We start from the raw sequence: 14,959 nt of genomic DNA, 5'->3' as shown, positions 1-14,959 counted from the left end.
TTTTTTAATTGGATAATGATATTTGAGAAACATTATTTTTTATAACATTTTAATATTATCTAAACATTAATTTAATATATTATTTTTATTAGTTTAAAATTACTCTACAGTTAATAATAATAATCATAAATATTAATATGAATTAATCATATAATAATGAGACGTAAATGATATTAAAATGTTATCAAAATTTTATTATCATTCTCCATTGAATTGGAAAAGTTTGTAAGGTGTTGTTGGCTCAAAATCAGATAATTGATTAAAATAGCGGTTGGAGCTTCGCGTCGCTTATTGTAACAAGCTGTGTTTGATTATGAGTTAAGAAACCTATTTAACACGGTTTTTCACCTCTTCATACATACATACCTACATCATGTACACAACTCCAACACCTACTAAAACAAACACTTATATGTATAAGTTGTTTCTATTCACTTTTTCAAAATCTAATTATTAATGTTTGAAAAACAATTCTCGTTATTCTCATTTTTAACAAGTTTATTCAGGAAATATCAACAAAAAGTAATTGATGAGAGAGTTGGATAAATTTAAAAGTCTATGGAGGGAATGGGTTATTGAGAGTTGTTTTCATGGTGTACTTGCTAATGGTAATATTTGTTCTTGTTTTTTCACCACTTTTGTCTTCTTCGACCTCTCTGCTATCTTAATTCCACTGAAAAGAGAAATTCAACTCACTTTTGGATACGATAAATTATTATACTTTCATACAAATTTTAAGTGTATAGAGAAGAACATACGCATGCAGGAAGAGCAGCAAAAGTTAGCTGTTGCTAGGGCTATTCGGTTGGAAAAGCAAAGCCTGTCTTAGTGTCATGTCTGCTTTTCTACTCCCCACGCCACGCGACAAAGACACCATTCTTAATTTCTTCTAAAACTTTCTCTTATTAACAAAGCATTCTGATTAACCGAGTATGGTGGTTCATCTTTTCCTATTACTGTCTTCTTAATCACTCCATCCAAGTGTGGTAATTTATTAGTTAATACTTGTAACATACGTGAACTGCAAAATCAGTGAACTAATTAACATTGATTTGCAAGTTAATTACAAGCTTATTAGGTGTCGGCTGTGGCGTAATTAGCATGGAGTTGGATAGGACAGAGATGGGATAATTAGGGCCCATTGATCGGAAACGGTAACTGTAAGCCTTGTTTGGCTTGTCATGTCCTTTTTCCAAAATTTGACTTCTCCATTAGTAACCAAACGTTTTTATCAACCATGTTTCAACAATAACATCACTCCTACCAAATCACCGTGTAAATGAACTTCATTCGATTAGACACCATCAAGTACAATCTATTATTTTACACATTCAAATCCAACATGGAAGAAAACAATTTAATTAATTTTGTTCTTTTATTTTTGTTAATAACCCAGAAAGTAGAAAACTTTTAGGGGGGTAATCATTAAAATTACAATTAAAATTACTTGCAATGCACATAGGATTCTTGAACAGCAGTTAACTTTTTTGGCTTGTGAAAACAGTGCAATGACATTTCATTAATGGAAAATCGGTGAAATTTCTGTGGGCCACATATTCATCTTTTCAAAACCTTCATTGCATTTTAAACTAAGATGCCAGCCTCTACATTTTGAGATTTTTCTTATTATAAGAGAGAAATTAATAAATTAGTAAACAAAAAACTGCAACTTGTGCTTAAAAAATGACAATCGGTGATGGCTCCTAATCATTGCATCACATGACAAAGACTTTTGTAACTCTGTTGCATGTTCTCAATCGTTTTCACCAATTTTTCACCAATTTACTGCTTTATTTTGTTTTCACTTACTGCTTTTGGTTTATCAGTAAAATTGTGGTCCTATTTTTGAAGAATGAAAAGCATTGCAACCAAGTTTAGCAGATTGCATGTTGGAAAGAAAGTACCAATTATTGGGTCATTTCATTGTTCGTGTTGCCTTTCTTGCTGGATAACATGTAAATTCTTTGAGTTGCCCTCAAATGCTTATGCAGATTTGGCCAATCCCAAAAATCAAAACCAGCTTCACACGCATCCTAACAACTGATATTAATCTAAAACTAGTCTTTGCAGATTGAATACAGAACTCAAATGTATAAAGATTCTCCAAACATGCATTACCAGCTTGTATAAAGATTCTCCAGCCTTAACTTTGGATGCTACAATCAGCAAGACATTTATATTTGGGAACATAAAGAAGGCATATATGTCTGGTCACAATAAAGTTTAGGAAATCAAAGTGTACAAAAAACAGCTTTTGCTGACACAGATAAACAAGCACAGCGAATTACTGAAAAAAAAAAAACTCAAATATGAAAGGGTTTTATTTTATGTCAAACTCTTTGTTCGATAAAAAGAATAATTAAAGTTACTTTTTTTTCTGCTAAAGAAGAATTTATCGAAAGAGCCGAAGCAGACCATCGTTCCTTACTTTAGTTGTGATGAGGTTTGAGTGGATGAAACAGATATACAGGTGTGATTATAATTCGCAGTATAATCTATCTCTTTTATCTTTTACATTTTTTCTTACTTTTGCTGAAGGAATAATCATGAATTCTGTGTACAGATATGATTATTCTTTGAACTTTAGTAAAAGCAAGTCTTAGAAAACTATTTCCATACACACGTATTTCCCTCTTCCATTGAAAAATGAGAAAGAAACTACGCATGAAAGATCTTTCTGAGGTGTTTCATCCTATTGACATTTTAAATATTGACTTTTTAGGATACCAAAATTTATTCAAAACAATTGCCTTTTCTTTAACATATGTTTTTGTTATACCAATATAAGGGTAAGTCGATAATTTCACGATCCCATGAGATCCAAGTTGAAATTATGGGGGTGTAGAAAGAGATGTCCATCTTCGCTCAAAACCTGAAAAGGAGCTCGAAATTGAAATGACGGGTGTACACTGTAAAAGTCCAAGTTTCCATAATTGGATCATCAATCGTTGACTTTTCTTTCCTCACGTTTTATTTTGACTCATTTCTGGACCAAACCTTACACATTGAAACAATCATTCACTAACCTTATTCTTAGTCGCCAAGGAAAAAAATAAGGGATTGATGGCGAATACAATTACACAAAGATAAATAAATAAATAAATAAATAAATAAATGAGAAATAAACAATTCATTTTTTTTCTTTTAAAAATCTGAAAATAACTATATTTTATATATTATTGTTTACGTTGTCCTACATTTAAATTAATTTGTGATATGAAATCTTGAATTACAGTGACACTTGAACATATAATAAAAATAAAATTGATAGTATAAGTAATAATAAAAAAGTGTTAAAAGAATTATGGAAGGAATATTTAATATTAGCGGTGTTAAAATAAATAAAAAAGAAATAAAAGGGAGAGGAGAGTGAGATAAGGACCAGCGCGTTTTGCTTGAGGTGCAAGGATTTTGCAGCAGGAAGAAGCCTATATAAACGCTTCTCCTTTGACCTATTTTTATTTTTATTATTATTCTCCAAACAACACAACGCAACTTCAACACCTTTGGCTTTCAGCACCCGAAACCCAACCCAACCAGGTTTCACTTTCTCTCAATACTCTTATTTATTTATTCTTTAACTTGTTTTACATCCCTCGCACTTCTTTTCATTTCCAGACTTTACTTCTGACTTAGGCATGTTAATTCATGGTTGATATTCGTATGCCTCTCTTTTACTTTTAGGGTTCGTATTATTAGGGTTTTCCATTTTTCATTTCTCATCAACATTTTTCTTCTCAATTTCAATCCACCTTTCTCATGAACTCAATTTCCACGTGTCAGTTGGAGAGCTATCGATTAGAGTCACGCAGGATGAGCTCGCAAGAGCGAAGCCAGCGGTCTAGGGTTCCTCGTCAGGAATGGATTCGTCGAGGATCTACCGATCAGAGTCAGAGTCAGATTCAGAATCAGAATCAAAATGGTGCCGCCACTGCCGCCGCCACCGCTGCTGGTTCATCCAATACAACAAATCGCCATAGGAGGAGCGGTCCTATTCCTAGTCCCAATCCCAATTCCAATCCCAATCCCAATCCTAATCCCAATCCCAATCCCAATCCGAAGAATAATGTGCAGAAGAGATTCAATTCGAGGGACTCTAATTTGCCCCAGCTGTTGCAAGAGATTCAGGAGAAGCTCGTGAAAGGTGCGGTCGAATGCATGATTTGCTGTGACATGGTGCGGAGGTCTGCGCCAATTTGGTCTTGCTCCAGTTGCTTCTCCATCTTTCACCTTAATTGTATAAAGAAGTGGGCGCGTGCACCCACTTCTGTGGATGTGTCTGTGGACAAGAATCAGCGGTTTAATTGGCGGTGCCCTGGTTGTCAATCTGTGCAGCTCACATCGTCCAAGGAGATTCGGTATGTTTGCTTCTGTGCGAAGAGGCCTGACCCCCCTTCCGACTTGTATCTCTTGCCACATTCCTGTGGAGAACCATGTGCCAAACCCCTTGAAAGGGAGCTTGGGGGGGATAAGGAGGTTCTTTGTCCTCATGTTTGTGTCTTGCAATGCCATCCCGGTCCTTGCCCTCCTTGCAAAGCATTTGCACCTCCACGTTTGTGTCCTTGTGGGAAGAAAAATGTTACCACCCGTTGTTCTGACCGCCAGTCTGTTCTTACCTGTGGCCAGCGCTGTGAAAAGCTTCTTGAATGTGGGCGGCATCGGTGTGAACAAATCTGTCATCTGGGACCTTGTGATCCTTGTAAGATTCCTGTCAATGCCTCTTGCTTTTGCAGTAAAAGGACGGAGCTCATTCTTTGTGGGGAAATGGCTCTGAAAGGTGAAATCAAAACCGAAGGTGGAGTTTTCTCTTGCGGTTCAACCTGTGGAAAGAAACTTGGTTGCGGTAATCATATTTGTATCGAGACGTGTCATCCCGGCAGCTGTGGGGAGTGTGGATTGTTACCATCCCATATTAAGACATGCTGTTGTGGGAAAACTAGATTGAAGCAGGAACGACAGAGTTGTTTAGACCCTATACCTACCTGTTCACAAGTATGTGGGAAGACCCTTCCTTGCGGGATTCATCATTGTGAAGAGGCATGCCACGCTGGGGATTGTTCTCCTTGTTTGGTTCTAGTCTCCCAGAAGTGTCGATGTGGCTCTACTTCCCGAACTGTGGAGTGCTGTAAGACAAAAGTGGACGCTGTGAAATTTACTTGTGAAAAGCCTTGTGGGCAGAAAAGGAATTGTGGAAGGCATAGATGCAGTGAACGGTGTTGTCCACTTTCTAATCCAAATAATGTTCAAATTGCGGATTGGGATCCACACTTCTGTTCATTACCATGTGGAAAGAAGCTAAGGTGTGGGCAGCATGCATGTGAATCCCTATGCCACAGTGGTCATTGTCCACCTTGTCTTGAAACTATATTTACTGATTTGACATGTGCTTGTGGCAAGACTTCAATCCCTCCTCCATTGCCTTGTGGCACACCTCCTCCCTCGTGTCAGCTTCCATGTTCTGTTCCTCAGCCTTGTTCACATCCAGCGTCTCACAGCTGCCATTTTGGGGATTGCCCTCCTTGTTCAGTGCCTGTAGCAAAAGAATGTATTGGTGGGCATGTAATTCTTCGGAACATACCCTGTGGTTCAAAGGATATTAGATGCAATAAACTATGTGGGAAGACCAGACAGTGCGGTTTACATGCATGTGGTAGAACATGTCACCTCCCACCTTGTGATAATCCATCTACAGTGCCGGGTACCCGTGCCTCTTGTGGGCAAACATGTGGTGCTCCAAGAAGGGACTGCCGCCATACATGTACAGCTCCTTGTCACCCTTCAACTCCATGTCCAGACACGAGATGCGAATTCCCTGTCACAATTACATGTTCTTGTGGCCGAATGACAGCGAATGTTCCTTGTGATGCTGGTGGAAGCTCTGCTAATTATAATGCCGATGCTGTACACGAAGCTTCCATTATCCAAAAGTTGCCTGTGTTGCTTCAACCTGTTGCTGCAAATGGCAAGAAAGTTCCTCTTGGACAAAGAAAACTGATGTGTAATGATGACTGTGCTAAGTTAGAACGTAAACGGGTACTTGCAGATGCCTTTGAGATAACTGCTCCAAATCTGGATTCTCTCCATTTTGGTGACAATCCTGGTACTTCTGAATTGCTTTCTGACATGTTGAGACGTGATCCTAAATGGGTTTTATCTGTTGAGGAGAGATGCAAGGTTTTGGTTCTTGGCAAGAACAGGGGAAATACACAAGGTCAAAAAATCCATATTTTCTCTCCTATGATAAAGGACAAAAGAGATGCAGTGAGGGTCATTGCTGAAAGATGGAAGCTTGCGGTGTATGTAGCTGGTCGTGAGCCAAAGCGTTTTGTAGTTGTTCATGTTACCCCAAAATCGAGAGCTCCTGCTCGTGTGCTAGGGGTTAAGGGAACTACAACTGTAAATGCACCCCTTCCTCCTGCATTCGATCCTTTAGTAGATATGGATCCTCGGCTTGTTGTCTCTTTTCTAGACTTACCAAGGGAGGCAGATATCAGTGCACTGGTGCTGAGATTTGGTGGTGAGTGTGAACTTGTTTGGTTAAATGACAAAAATGCACTGGCTGTTTTTAATGATCCAGCCCGAGCTGCAACTGCAATGAGGAGGTTGGATCATGGTACTGTTTATCAGGGAGCCGTGGTAGTGATTGTTCCGAATGTTGGGGCATCAGCAGCATCTTCAGCCACCAATGCTTGGGGAGGATCTGGGACAATGAAAGGAGGAGGATCACTGGCAGCATTGAAGGGGGGTAATCCGTGGAAAAAAGATGTTCAAGAGCCAGGTTGGAAAGATTCTTGGGGTGATGAGGAGTGGGCTACTGGTTCTGCTAATGTGCATTTGCCTATTCAGAAGAAAGATTCCCTCATATCTACTTCAGTAAACCCTTGGAGTGTCTTAAATCAAGAATCTTCTTCAAGTTCATCTGCTGCAGCTGTTAAAGTTGATGTTTCCAAGGAACACTCAGAAAGTAGTGCTGTCACAAACTTGGAGCCTCATGATGGCGGTTCAAATCTAGGACAGCATGCAGGAAACTTGGATACTTTAGAAGATTCTGAGGTAGTAGATGATTGGGAGAAGGCTTGTGAATAGTGAAGAGAAGACAAGGAGTAAACCATTTTTTTTAGTCTCAATTTTACATTTTTTTTGAGAAGGAGGCTGATATTGTATCTCCTAGTCTCTTATTTTTGTTTGGCATGAGGTGGACATCACCGTACTTTTTGGGTTAATATTTTAATTTTCGTAGTGGAAAAAAATGGAGTGGTGATGTATCAAGCGATTGAAAAAAGAAACTTTGGTTTGATGCCATGGATAGGGTGTAGTTCTTTTGCTGATCGGAAATTATTAATTCCATAGTAGCACATTCTCGTCTTATATTTTTTTAGTAGCTGTGTCCTGTAAATACTGACGAAGGAGTAGTTATCTTAGCAATTTTGTTGTTTATTCTATGGAAATTATGCATGTGTGACAATTTGTAAGAGATGTCTAGTTGTAGTTGAGACCCTTCCTCTCACCAGCACAGTTATTAAGTTTTCAAATTTCAAATATTGTTTGCCACACTAATTTTAACTTTATTAATCTATATTTCAATTTGGTCTCTTTTTCTACTATCATCAATGTTTTTATGGTTAGTGAGTCTTATTTCTTACTTTATTTGAATTGTTGCATCTGTCCGTCTTTGACATCCAAATTTCAAGTGTAACATCATTACATTTTGTCTTGGTTTTGGGTAACTCATGATGCTGGATGGTTTTTATTATTTTAGGTATGACCCGAGTTCTAAATTCAAGACTAGCTAGATGGTTCCATTTACCATTTTAAGCTTAATTACTGATTTTAACTACCTATTAATAATGGTGAATATTGTAGGTGGATTTGGTTGAATCCACTTTGAAGTTGTGAAGTTCATTTAATAAGCAGTGCTCTGAATTTGAAGTTTGATGCCCTTTCTTTTTCAATTTTGTAACATTGGTTGCGTTTTAGATTCTTCTTCTTTCGAACCCAACAGAAGTAAGTAACATTGCCAACAGTTGCATTATTACATTTTTATTTCTGTTTGTATGAATAGTTTGTGTTTTCTTGACTTCTTCGTCCAATATAGTTTTAGCTTCTTGTAACTTTCTACTTGATTCGTCTTTATGCCATTGTAACCAACCAACCATATATAAAGTTAATTCCTAGCTTGCTTGGTCAATTTCAAAGTTAGCGCAAAATATATCATTTAAATTTATATAAAAAAATCTCAATTAATCACGAGAGGCAAAAATTAGACGTTGACATCTAGTAACAAGTAAGATTGGTTAATAATTTTAGGGATAAATACAGGCGAACGATTATTTTTCTTATAAATGAAGGAGACGATTGCGATTTTGTTGAAGAGAATTCAAATTCAATGTTCAACTTCCAACAAGAAGGAAACATTTGGTTTGATTTCATTCTGTGAATGTTTTGTTTTAAAATGATGACGTTATATTTTAGTTGTCAAGTTTTCAAATAAAAGCAATTTAAATGAGTCAAGTAAATTTCAAAGTGATACTGCAAGATCACGTGTAGTGTAACTTTCCATTCAGGTACTTCGACAAATAATAATAATAGTCGTAAATTAAATTTAAAGTTCATTATAAATTTGAGTATTTTTAATTGAATTACTGTTAAAAAATTTAAAAAGTTATTATATTAAATTATTTTATTATAATTAATAATTAAAATTTAATTTGTAAGTATTAATATTATAATTACATCATTGAAATTGTTGTCAGTTTAGTTGATCAAGCAGATAGATAAAGTGAGTTGATGAATTGAAAATTCAAATAAACGTGACCTACTTTGCACTTATACAAAATATAATAATAATACTATGCATTTAATAGAAAAATTAAATAAAAAATATTGAATTGAAAATATAATATTTTAAAAACACAATAAAAGAAAAATATTAATGGAGACTAAATTAATAATAGTAAAATTTATAAACAATTAAAATGTTAATCCATAATAATAATAACAATAATAATAATAAAAGTATATATTATCAATATTTGACTGAATCTTCAATAAATTCGAAAAGAATCGTTTCATAAAATTTTTAAAAGAGAAAAATAGAAAGAAATAGACGAAGTAATAGCATGGTTAGGGACTGTGTTCATGCTAGATCTCTCCTTAATAACTTTTAATAAATTTGGAAAGACTTCAAAATCATATTCAAGGTCAATTAATCAGTTCTTTCTTTTTTGTTTCACATTTACATTCTTAAAATGTGACAAGAACTTCCCCAATAAAAAAATAACTAAGAAACAAAGTGGAAGTGCAGCACATAGTTTTGTGTGACAGTTTCCGTTGAAGATTTCATACAATTCAGCATTTTGGTTTTGCAAATATTGGAGACAAATGGAAGCAGCACATGTCCATTGATTGTTTGTATTTTCTGTCGCATCCACATGCTTTCATCTTTCAACCATTCAACAAATGGAAACAGAAGACAGAAAAATTATAAAAAAAGAAGAAAGAAAGAAGGAACAGGAATAAGTTCTGTATCCTTACAGTAAGGGAAACCATGTGATATGATCATATGATTCCTGATAGGTCAATAAAAAAAAGGAATGGATTTCATTTCACATAATTCAAGGATTTGCTTAACATCAATCACGGCTGATTAAACCAGAGGATTTGACTCTAAATATAATAATATATTACATGTACTAAACAGACAGTGTAAAACTATGCAAAAGTGTTGCTGTGAGTATTATTTGACTCCTAATTGAAGTGTTGTTGCGTGCTGAATTTGACTCATCCATTAGTTTATTGAATTCATGGACCAAAACTAGAACTTACAGATGGCTGTGTGTGAATGATACAATTGGGGTGTCCATGTCACCTCGGCATTCCCTCTCTGCTATCTGTAATAAAATAGTAAAATAATGCAGAGATGAAAAGAGTGATAGTGAAGATCATCACGAGATCAACAATAATAAGCCGTCTAAAAGAATTTGTAGTGAAGATCACTATGTTAGATCATTTTCCTCTGCTGTTTAAGACACTGTAGTGTAGGGTCCATAATGACCATCATCATCCTAGTCTCCTCCGTCTGTCTCCTTTCAACCATTTCCTAAATACCTCTCTCTGTTCAATCATTCATTCCTTCATTCATATACATTTCTGTCACTTTCTTTCTTCTCATAACTTACTTACCTCATATTTTGCCTCCCTACTAATGGATTCTCATCTCTTTGATCAAGATAAGGTGAAATTCATTGCCTAAATTGCACAAACATTCTTGCATGTCAACACTGTGAATCAATCACAATTCTTTGCTTACATTTGTGTCAACCAAATTCAGTTTCACTCACATATTCTATTCAGTGTCTTCATGCATTAAGAACTTTACTGCTTCATATATACAATTGAATCTTTGTTGTAGGGATGTTGAAAGGATCTAGTATGTACCTTTTTTTTTTCCTTTATCCTTGAATCATAACTTTTAACTCCATATATTTATTATTCAGAAGAAAACATGGAAGCAAACAATTCTGCTATCGTTTCAAATTGTGGGTATAGTTTATGGTCAACTGAGCACGGCACCTTTATATGTATTTGGGACAATGCGAGAGAGCGATCTTGCAGCAGATCAGGAAGTTGTTTATGAACTCTTCTCCTTTATTTTCTGGACGCTCACCATAATTTCCTTGCTGAAGTATGCCTCCATAGTGTTGAAAGCTGATGATGAAGGAGAGGGTAACTTTCTGATCTGCAGTGACTGTAACATATTTATCTTTCAAGATTGAATGTTGGTAGAAATTTTTTGTAGGTGGCACTGTTGCTTTGTACTCACTGCTGTGTAGAAATGCAAAAGTTGGTCTACTCCCATGTGACACAAGTGCAAACGAGGTTATGCTTTACGAGGAGAAAAGTTCTCCCAAGATGAAAGCCGATTCAAGAGCACGAAGGGCCATTGAGAAACACAAGATCTGTCACTATTTAATATTGTTCTTAGCTCTCTTCGGTTCCTGCATGACTATTGGGGACGCAGTGCTCACTCCAGCCCTTTCAGGTATAATAAAATACAATTACCACTTTAGTAATATATTTTAATTTTGGTGGAAGTAATTAATTGCTGGTTGCATGTGCAAGATTTGGTAATTACTTTTCACTGTATATACTAATATTATGGCTGTTTGTTTACCAGTGTACTCAGCTTCAGCAGGAGTTCAGAGATCCTTGACAGACATATTGAAAGACATATGTAAGGCCTTGTAACTGATGCTAAAGGCCTTATCTTTAATTGCTACAACGTGTTTTTTGATTACCCTTTTATCTATAACCAGTTGGCTCGTCAGAACATACTAAGGAGTCCGTGTCAAAGGCTCTAAAAGCATGTAAGTTTAAACATATGCGGCACACTTTGCTTTTTCAAAATTTCCCTTTATAAAGCCTCAATTGATTAATTCTATTCTTGAAGAAACATTACTAACAAACATTGAATTTGCATCTACTTGTGATATCTGTAACAGACTTTGATTTGCTAAGTAACTTAGTTCATATATTTGATGGGTTTTTATCTGTTTGGTGCATTTTACTCGCCAGTTTAAGTTGTGATTGTGTATTTATTAGAAAAGTGATGCCTATGTATCTCCTGTAACTATGTTGTTCACTTTGTGCTTCATTTACTTTATTCAGATGTACCTGTTCCCTCTGCGTGTGTTATATTGGTTGGCCTGTTCATGCTGCAGCATTGCGGTACACGTAAAATTGGGATCATGTTTGCACCAATAATTGCTGCTTGGCTGCTGTTTGTTGCTGCGGTGGGAACGTATAACATTTTCCACTGGGATGTAAAAATCATCTATAAAATATCCCCATTCTACATATACAGATTCATCACAAAAATTGACATCCACAGATGGAGATTGTTAGGGAGCGTCATTTTATGCGTAGCAGGTGGCCCTTTTTATTTTATTTTTCCAGAACTGTGCAAATGTTAACAAGTTATCAGTGTTTATAATTCTGAGATATTTTTCTTGTTAGAATTTCAATTATTGCTTTGACAAGATACTGCATTGTTTTGCAGGATCGGAGGCAATGTTTGCAGGCCTAGGCCATTTCTCCAAGAAATCAATTAAGGTAAAATACGTAGCATCTTTTGTAATGGACATATATTAATTGTACACTGAAAAATGTTACTAACTTGTGCATCGTGTGTGGTTGTAGATTACATTTATATGCTTCATCTATCCGCTTCTTGTGTTATGCTATGCGGGTCAGGCTGCATACATTTCCAAAAATTTAACTTCTTCTGATTTTAATCATCTTAGCCAATCCATGCCAGGTAAGTTATTGGAGTATCTCTATATGGATGAGATTTTCCTTTCTGCAATTTCACTTTACTGAAGTGATGGTTGGTGATTCCAGGTCAGTGCAAACACTTGTACATAGTGTTATCCCTACTCTCTTCAGCCGTGGGAAGCCAAGCTACCATAACAGCGTGTTTCTCCATCATTAACCAGTGTCTCGCATTGAATTGCTTTCCCAGAGTAAAAGTTATTCACACATCAAAATCTATAAACGGGCAGATTTACATCCCCGATGTCAACTGGCTATTGATGATTTTCAGCCTCACTGTAACTATTGGTTTCAGAGACATTGTGAAAATTGGCAATGCAACAGGTATGCCGTTGTTGTCTGTTGTTGATTACACACTAATACTTAAAGGCAGTGGCTAACAGAGAAGAAAACAGAGAGCATGCAGAACTTAAAGAAATAAATTGTTATTGAGAAAGCTAACTTGAGTATGTTTACAATTTGATTTAAATACATTCAGAAATAACAGACTAACACATCATGTTTCATGAATCTAGCCACTGCACTGATAGCTTAGGTGAAACGTAGGATAGAGATAATCCAGTAATGGCCAATGAAACAGAATCTGAAAGCTTGCTAAAACTAAAAATATGCAACATCCAAATGCACGTTCTCAATAGTTGGACTGATTAGATATATGAGTGCATACACGAAGTTCTTTCTATATTATTCAGTTAAAATATTCATGACATAAGCTCACGATTTGTGACAGCATTGGCTATTATAAGTGGAATGCTTGTGACCACGAGTCTGATGTCACTGATCATTGCTTTGTATTGGGAGAAGGACATGATGGTGTCTGTGTACTTTCTTGTATGTTTTGGGTTCATAGAGGCTGCATATCTTTCGGCATGTCTGCTACAGTTCCACAAGGGATCGTGGTATCTGGTTGTCCTATTGGCAGTTACGATGACAGTGATGCTTTCATGGCACTATGGAAGTATGAAGAAGTACGAGTTTGATTTGCAAAACAAAGTATCAACAGAGTGGCTGATAGATATAAGTCCAGGCCTTGGGATTTCGAGGGTACCCGGAATTGGCTTCATTTACACGGAAATAGTGGCAGGAATCCCAGCTTTCTTTTCACATTTCATCACAAATCTTCCTGCATTCCATCAAGTCTTGATCTTGGTATCATTCAAGTCCGTCCCAGTGCCTTACATAGGAGAAAGTGAGAGGTACCTGATAGGTAGGATCGGGCCAAAGGATTACAAAATATATCGGTGCATTGTGAGAAGTGGATACTGTGATCACATAAGGGACACGGGTGATTTTGAGGAGAAGATTCTTCGTTCAATAGGGGAATTCATATCCATTGAACAGAATGACATTGAGTCGAGGATGAGTTGCCCAGATGAAAGAATGATGCTTGTTGGAGATTCAAGGGATGATGGAAATGGTTTGGTCCCTCTGGAGGATTTAGAGTCATCATCATCATCATCATGCATGGTGCAAAGCCAGGTGAACAACGAATCTCAGATAAGCCCGGTGGCAGAAGAGGCGATGGAGAGTAGCAGTGGTTGTAAGAAGAGAAAAAAGGTTCGGTTCATGTTGCCTCATAATAGTCCTAAAATGCAGGTATCTGTTAGGAATGAGCTTTTGGAGCTGATCGATGCAAGGGAGAGTGGAAGTGCATATTTCTTGGGGCAGTCACATTTAGTTGTGCGTGATGGCTCAAACTTTCTCAAGAGATTCTTAATAATGGTCTATCGTTTCAGTGAAAAAAATTCTCGAGAACCTCCAGTGGCTCTTAAAATCCCTCATGCTGCTCTCGTGGAAGTTGGTGTCGTATGTACTATATAGCTCCAACATGGTAGATTGCAGTATTTCGTAGGATGACACAAAATTTGTGTCATTTCTGTATTTCGTACCAGTAGTAGATTGCAGACTGTGCAAAATGGTGCTACTGGAGTTTTGATTGAAGCGGCATACGATGCCAATGGGATCAGAATTTCGAATTTATGCTCTCATCGTCTTCAAGAATATGCTTATTGAAGTTTTTCTTTATGCCCTGTGAATGAATAGTTAACATGTTATTACTCACTCGTGATAAATATTCTAGTTAACAGTGTAATGACATGTTAACAATAATTAACTATAGTAAAAGTTGAAGTCTTTCATAATGATCAGGAATTTCATCATGAATGTTCAAAATACTTACCACTTAATCAGGATAATCATTATTGCCTGAACTCACTTCATAGTTATAGGTAAAATATATTATGAGAATTTTTTTTTTGCATTACCAGTTAATAACTCTTCCCAATGTTTTAAACGATCTACTACTTTGTAATATTTTACTTTTATGTTTATATTACGAGAGATTAGTAAAATCAACTTGATCATTAATCTTTAGCAAAGTTAAAAAAAATGTATATATATCACAACATCTCATACCTAAATATGATTATTTAATTTTGATTAACATCAATTCATTTAAAGGAATTCACGCACATATAATCATAATATGAACTGGAATTATACTGCTTATTATAGTATGATTTGAGAAAGAATTTCTTTATCATCTTTTTTTATTTCTTAAAACACAATTCATGAGTAGAATGCAAAGTGAAAATATAGTGATGTCCCCTTTTATCTTTTAGTGAGTCCA

At 36.1% G+C, this 14,959-nt stretch overlaps 1 protein-coding gene and 1 pseudogene across 2 annotated transcripts; both read left to right on the top strand.

The window, feature by feature from the left end:
- The first annotated feature begins 3,448 nt into the window (after positions 1–3,448).
- Positions 3,449–7,355, top strand: LOC124843967 (NF-X1-type zinc finger protein NFXL1 pseudogene; annotated as a pseudogene). Its single transcript, XR_015783234.1, has 2 exons — positions 3,449–3,540; positions 3,784–7,355. The product of XR_015783234.1 is annotated as an NF-X1-type zinc finger protein NFXL1 pseudogene (transcript).
- A 2,693-nt stretch (positions 7,356–10,048) lies between these two features.
- Positions 10,049–14,480, top strand: LOC148205308 (potassium transporter 25-like). Its single transcript, XM_088102954.1, has 10 exons — positions 10,049–10,234; positions 10,497–10,725; positions 10,799–11,041; positions 11,177–11,233; positions 11,316–11,366; positions 11,668–11,928; positions 12,059–12,111; positions 12,199–12,316; positions 12,400–12,654; positions 13,061–14,480. The coding sequence occupies exons 1-10, from the start codon at positions 10,205–10,207 to the stop codon at positions 14,149–14,151; spliced, it is 2,388 nt and encodes a 795-aa protein (XP_087959080.1). The 5' UTR covers positions 10,049–10,204; the 3' UTR covers positions 14,152–14,480.
- Positions 14,481–14,959: the final 479 nt, after the last annotated feature.

Source organism: Vigna umbellata, chromosome 1, assembly GCF_029865625.1.
Source record: "Vigna umbellata cultivar VRB3 chromosome 1, Vumbellata_1.0, whole genome shotgun sequence".
Lineage (NCBI taxonomy): Eukaryota > Viridiplantae > Streptophyta > Magnoliopsida > Fabales > Fabaceae > Vigna > Vigna umbellata.
The sequence above is the reverse complement of the archived record's forward strand: the minus strand, read 5'-3'. Positions and strand labels throughout refer to the sequence as shown.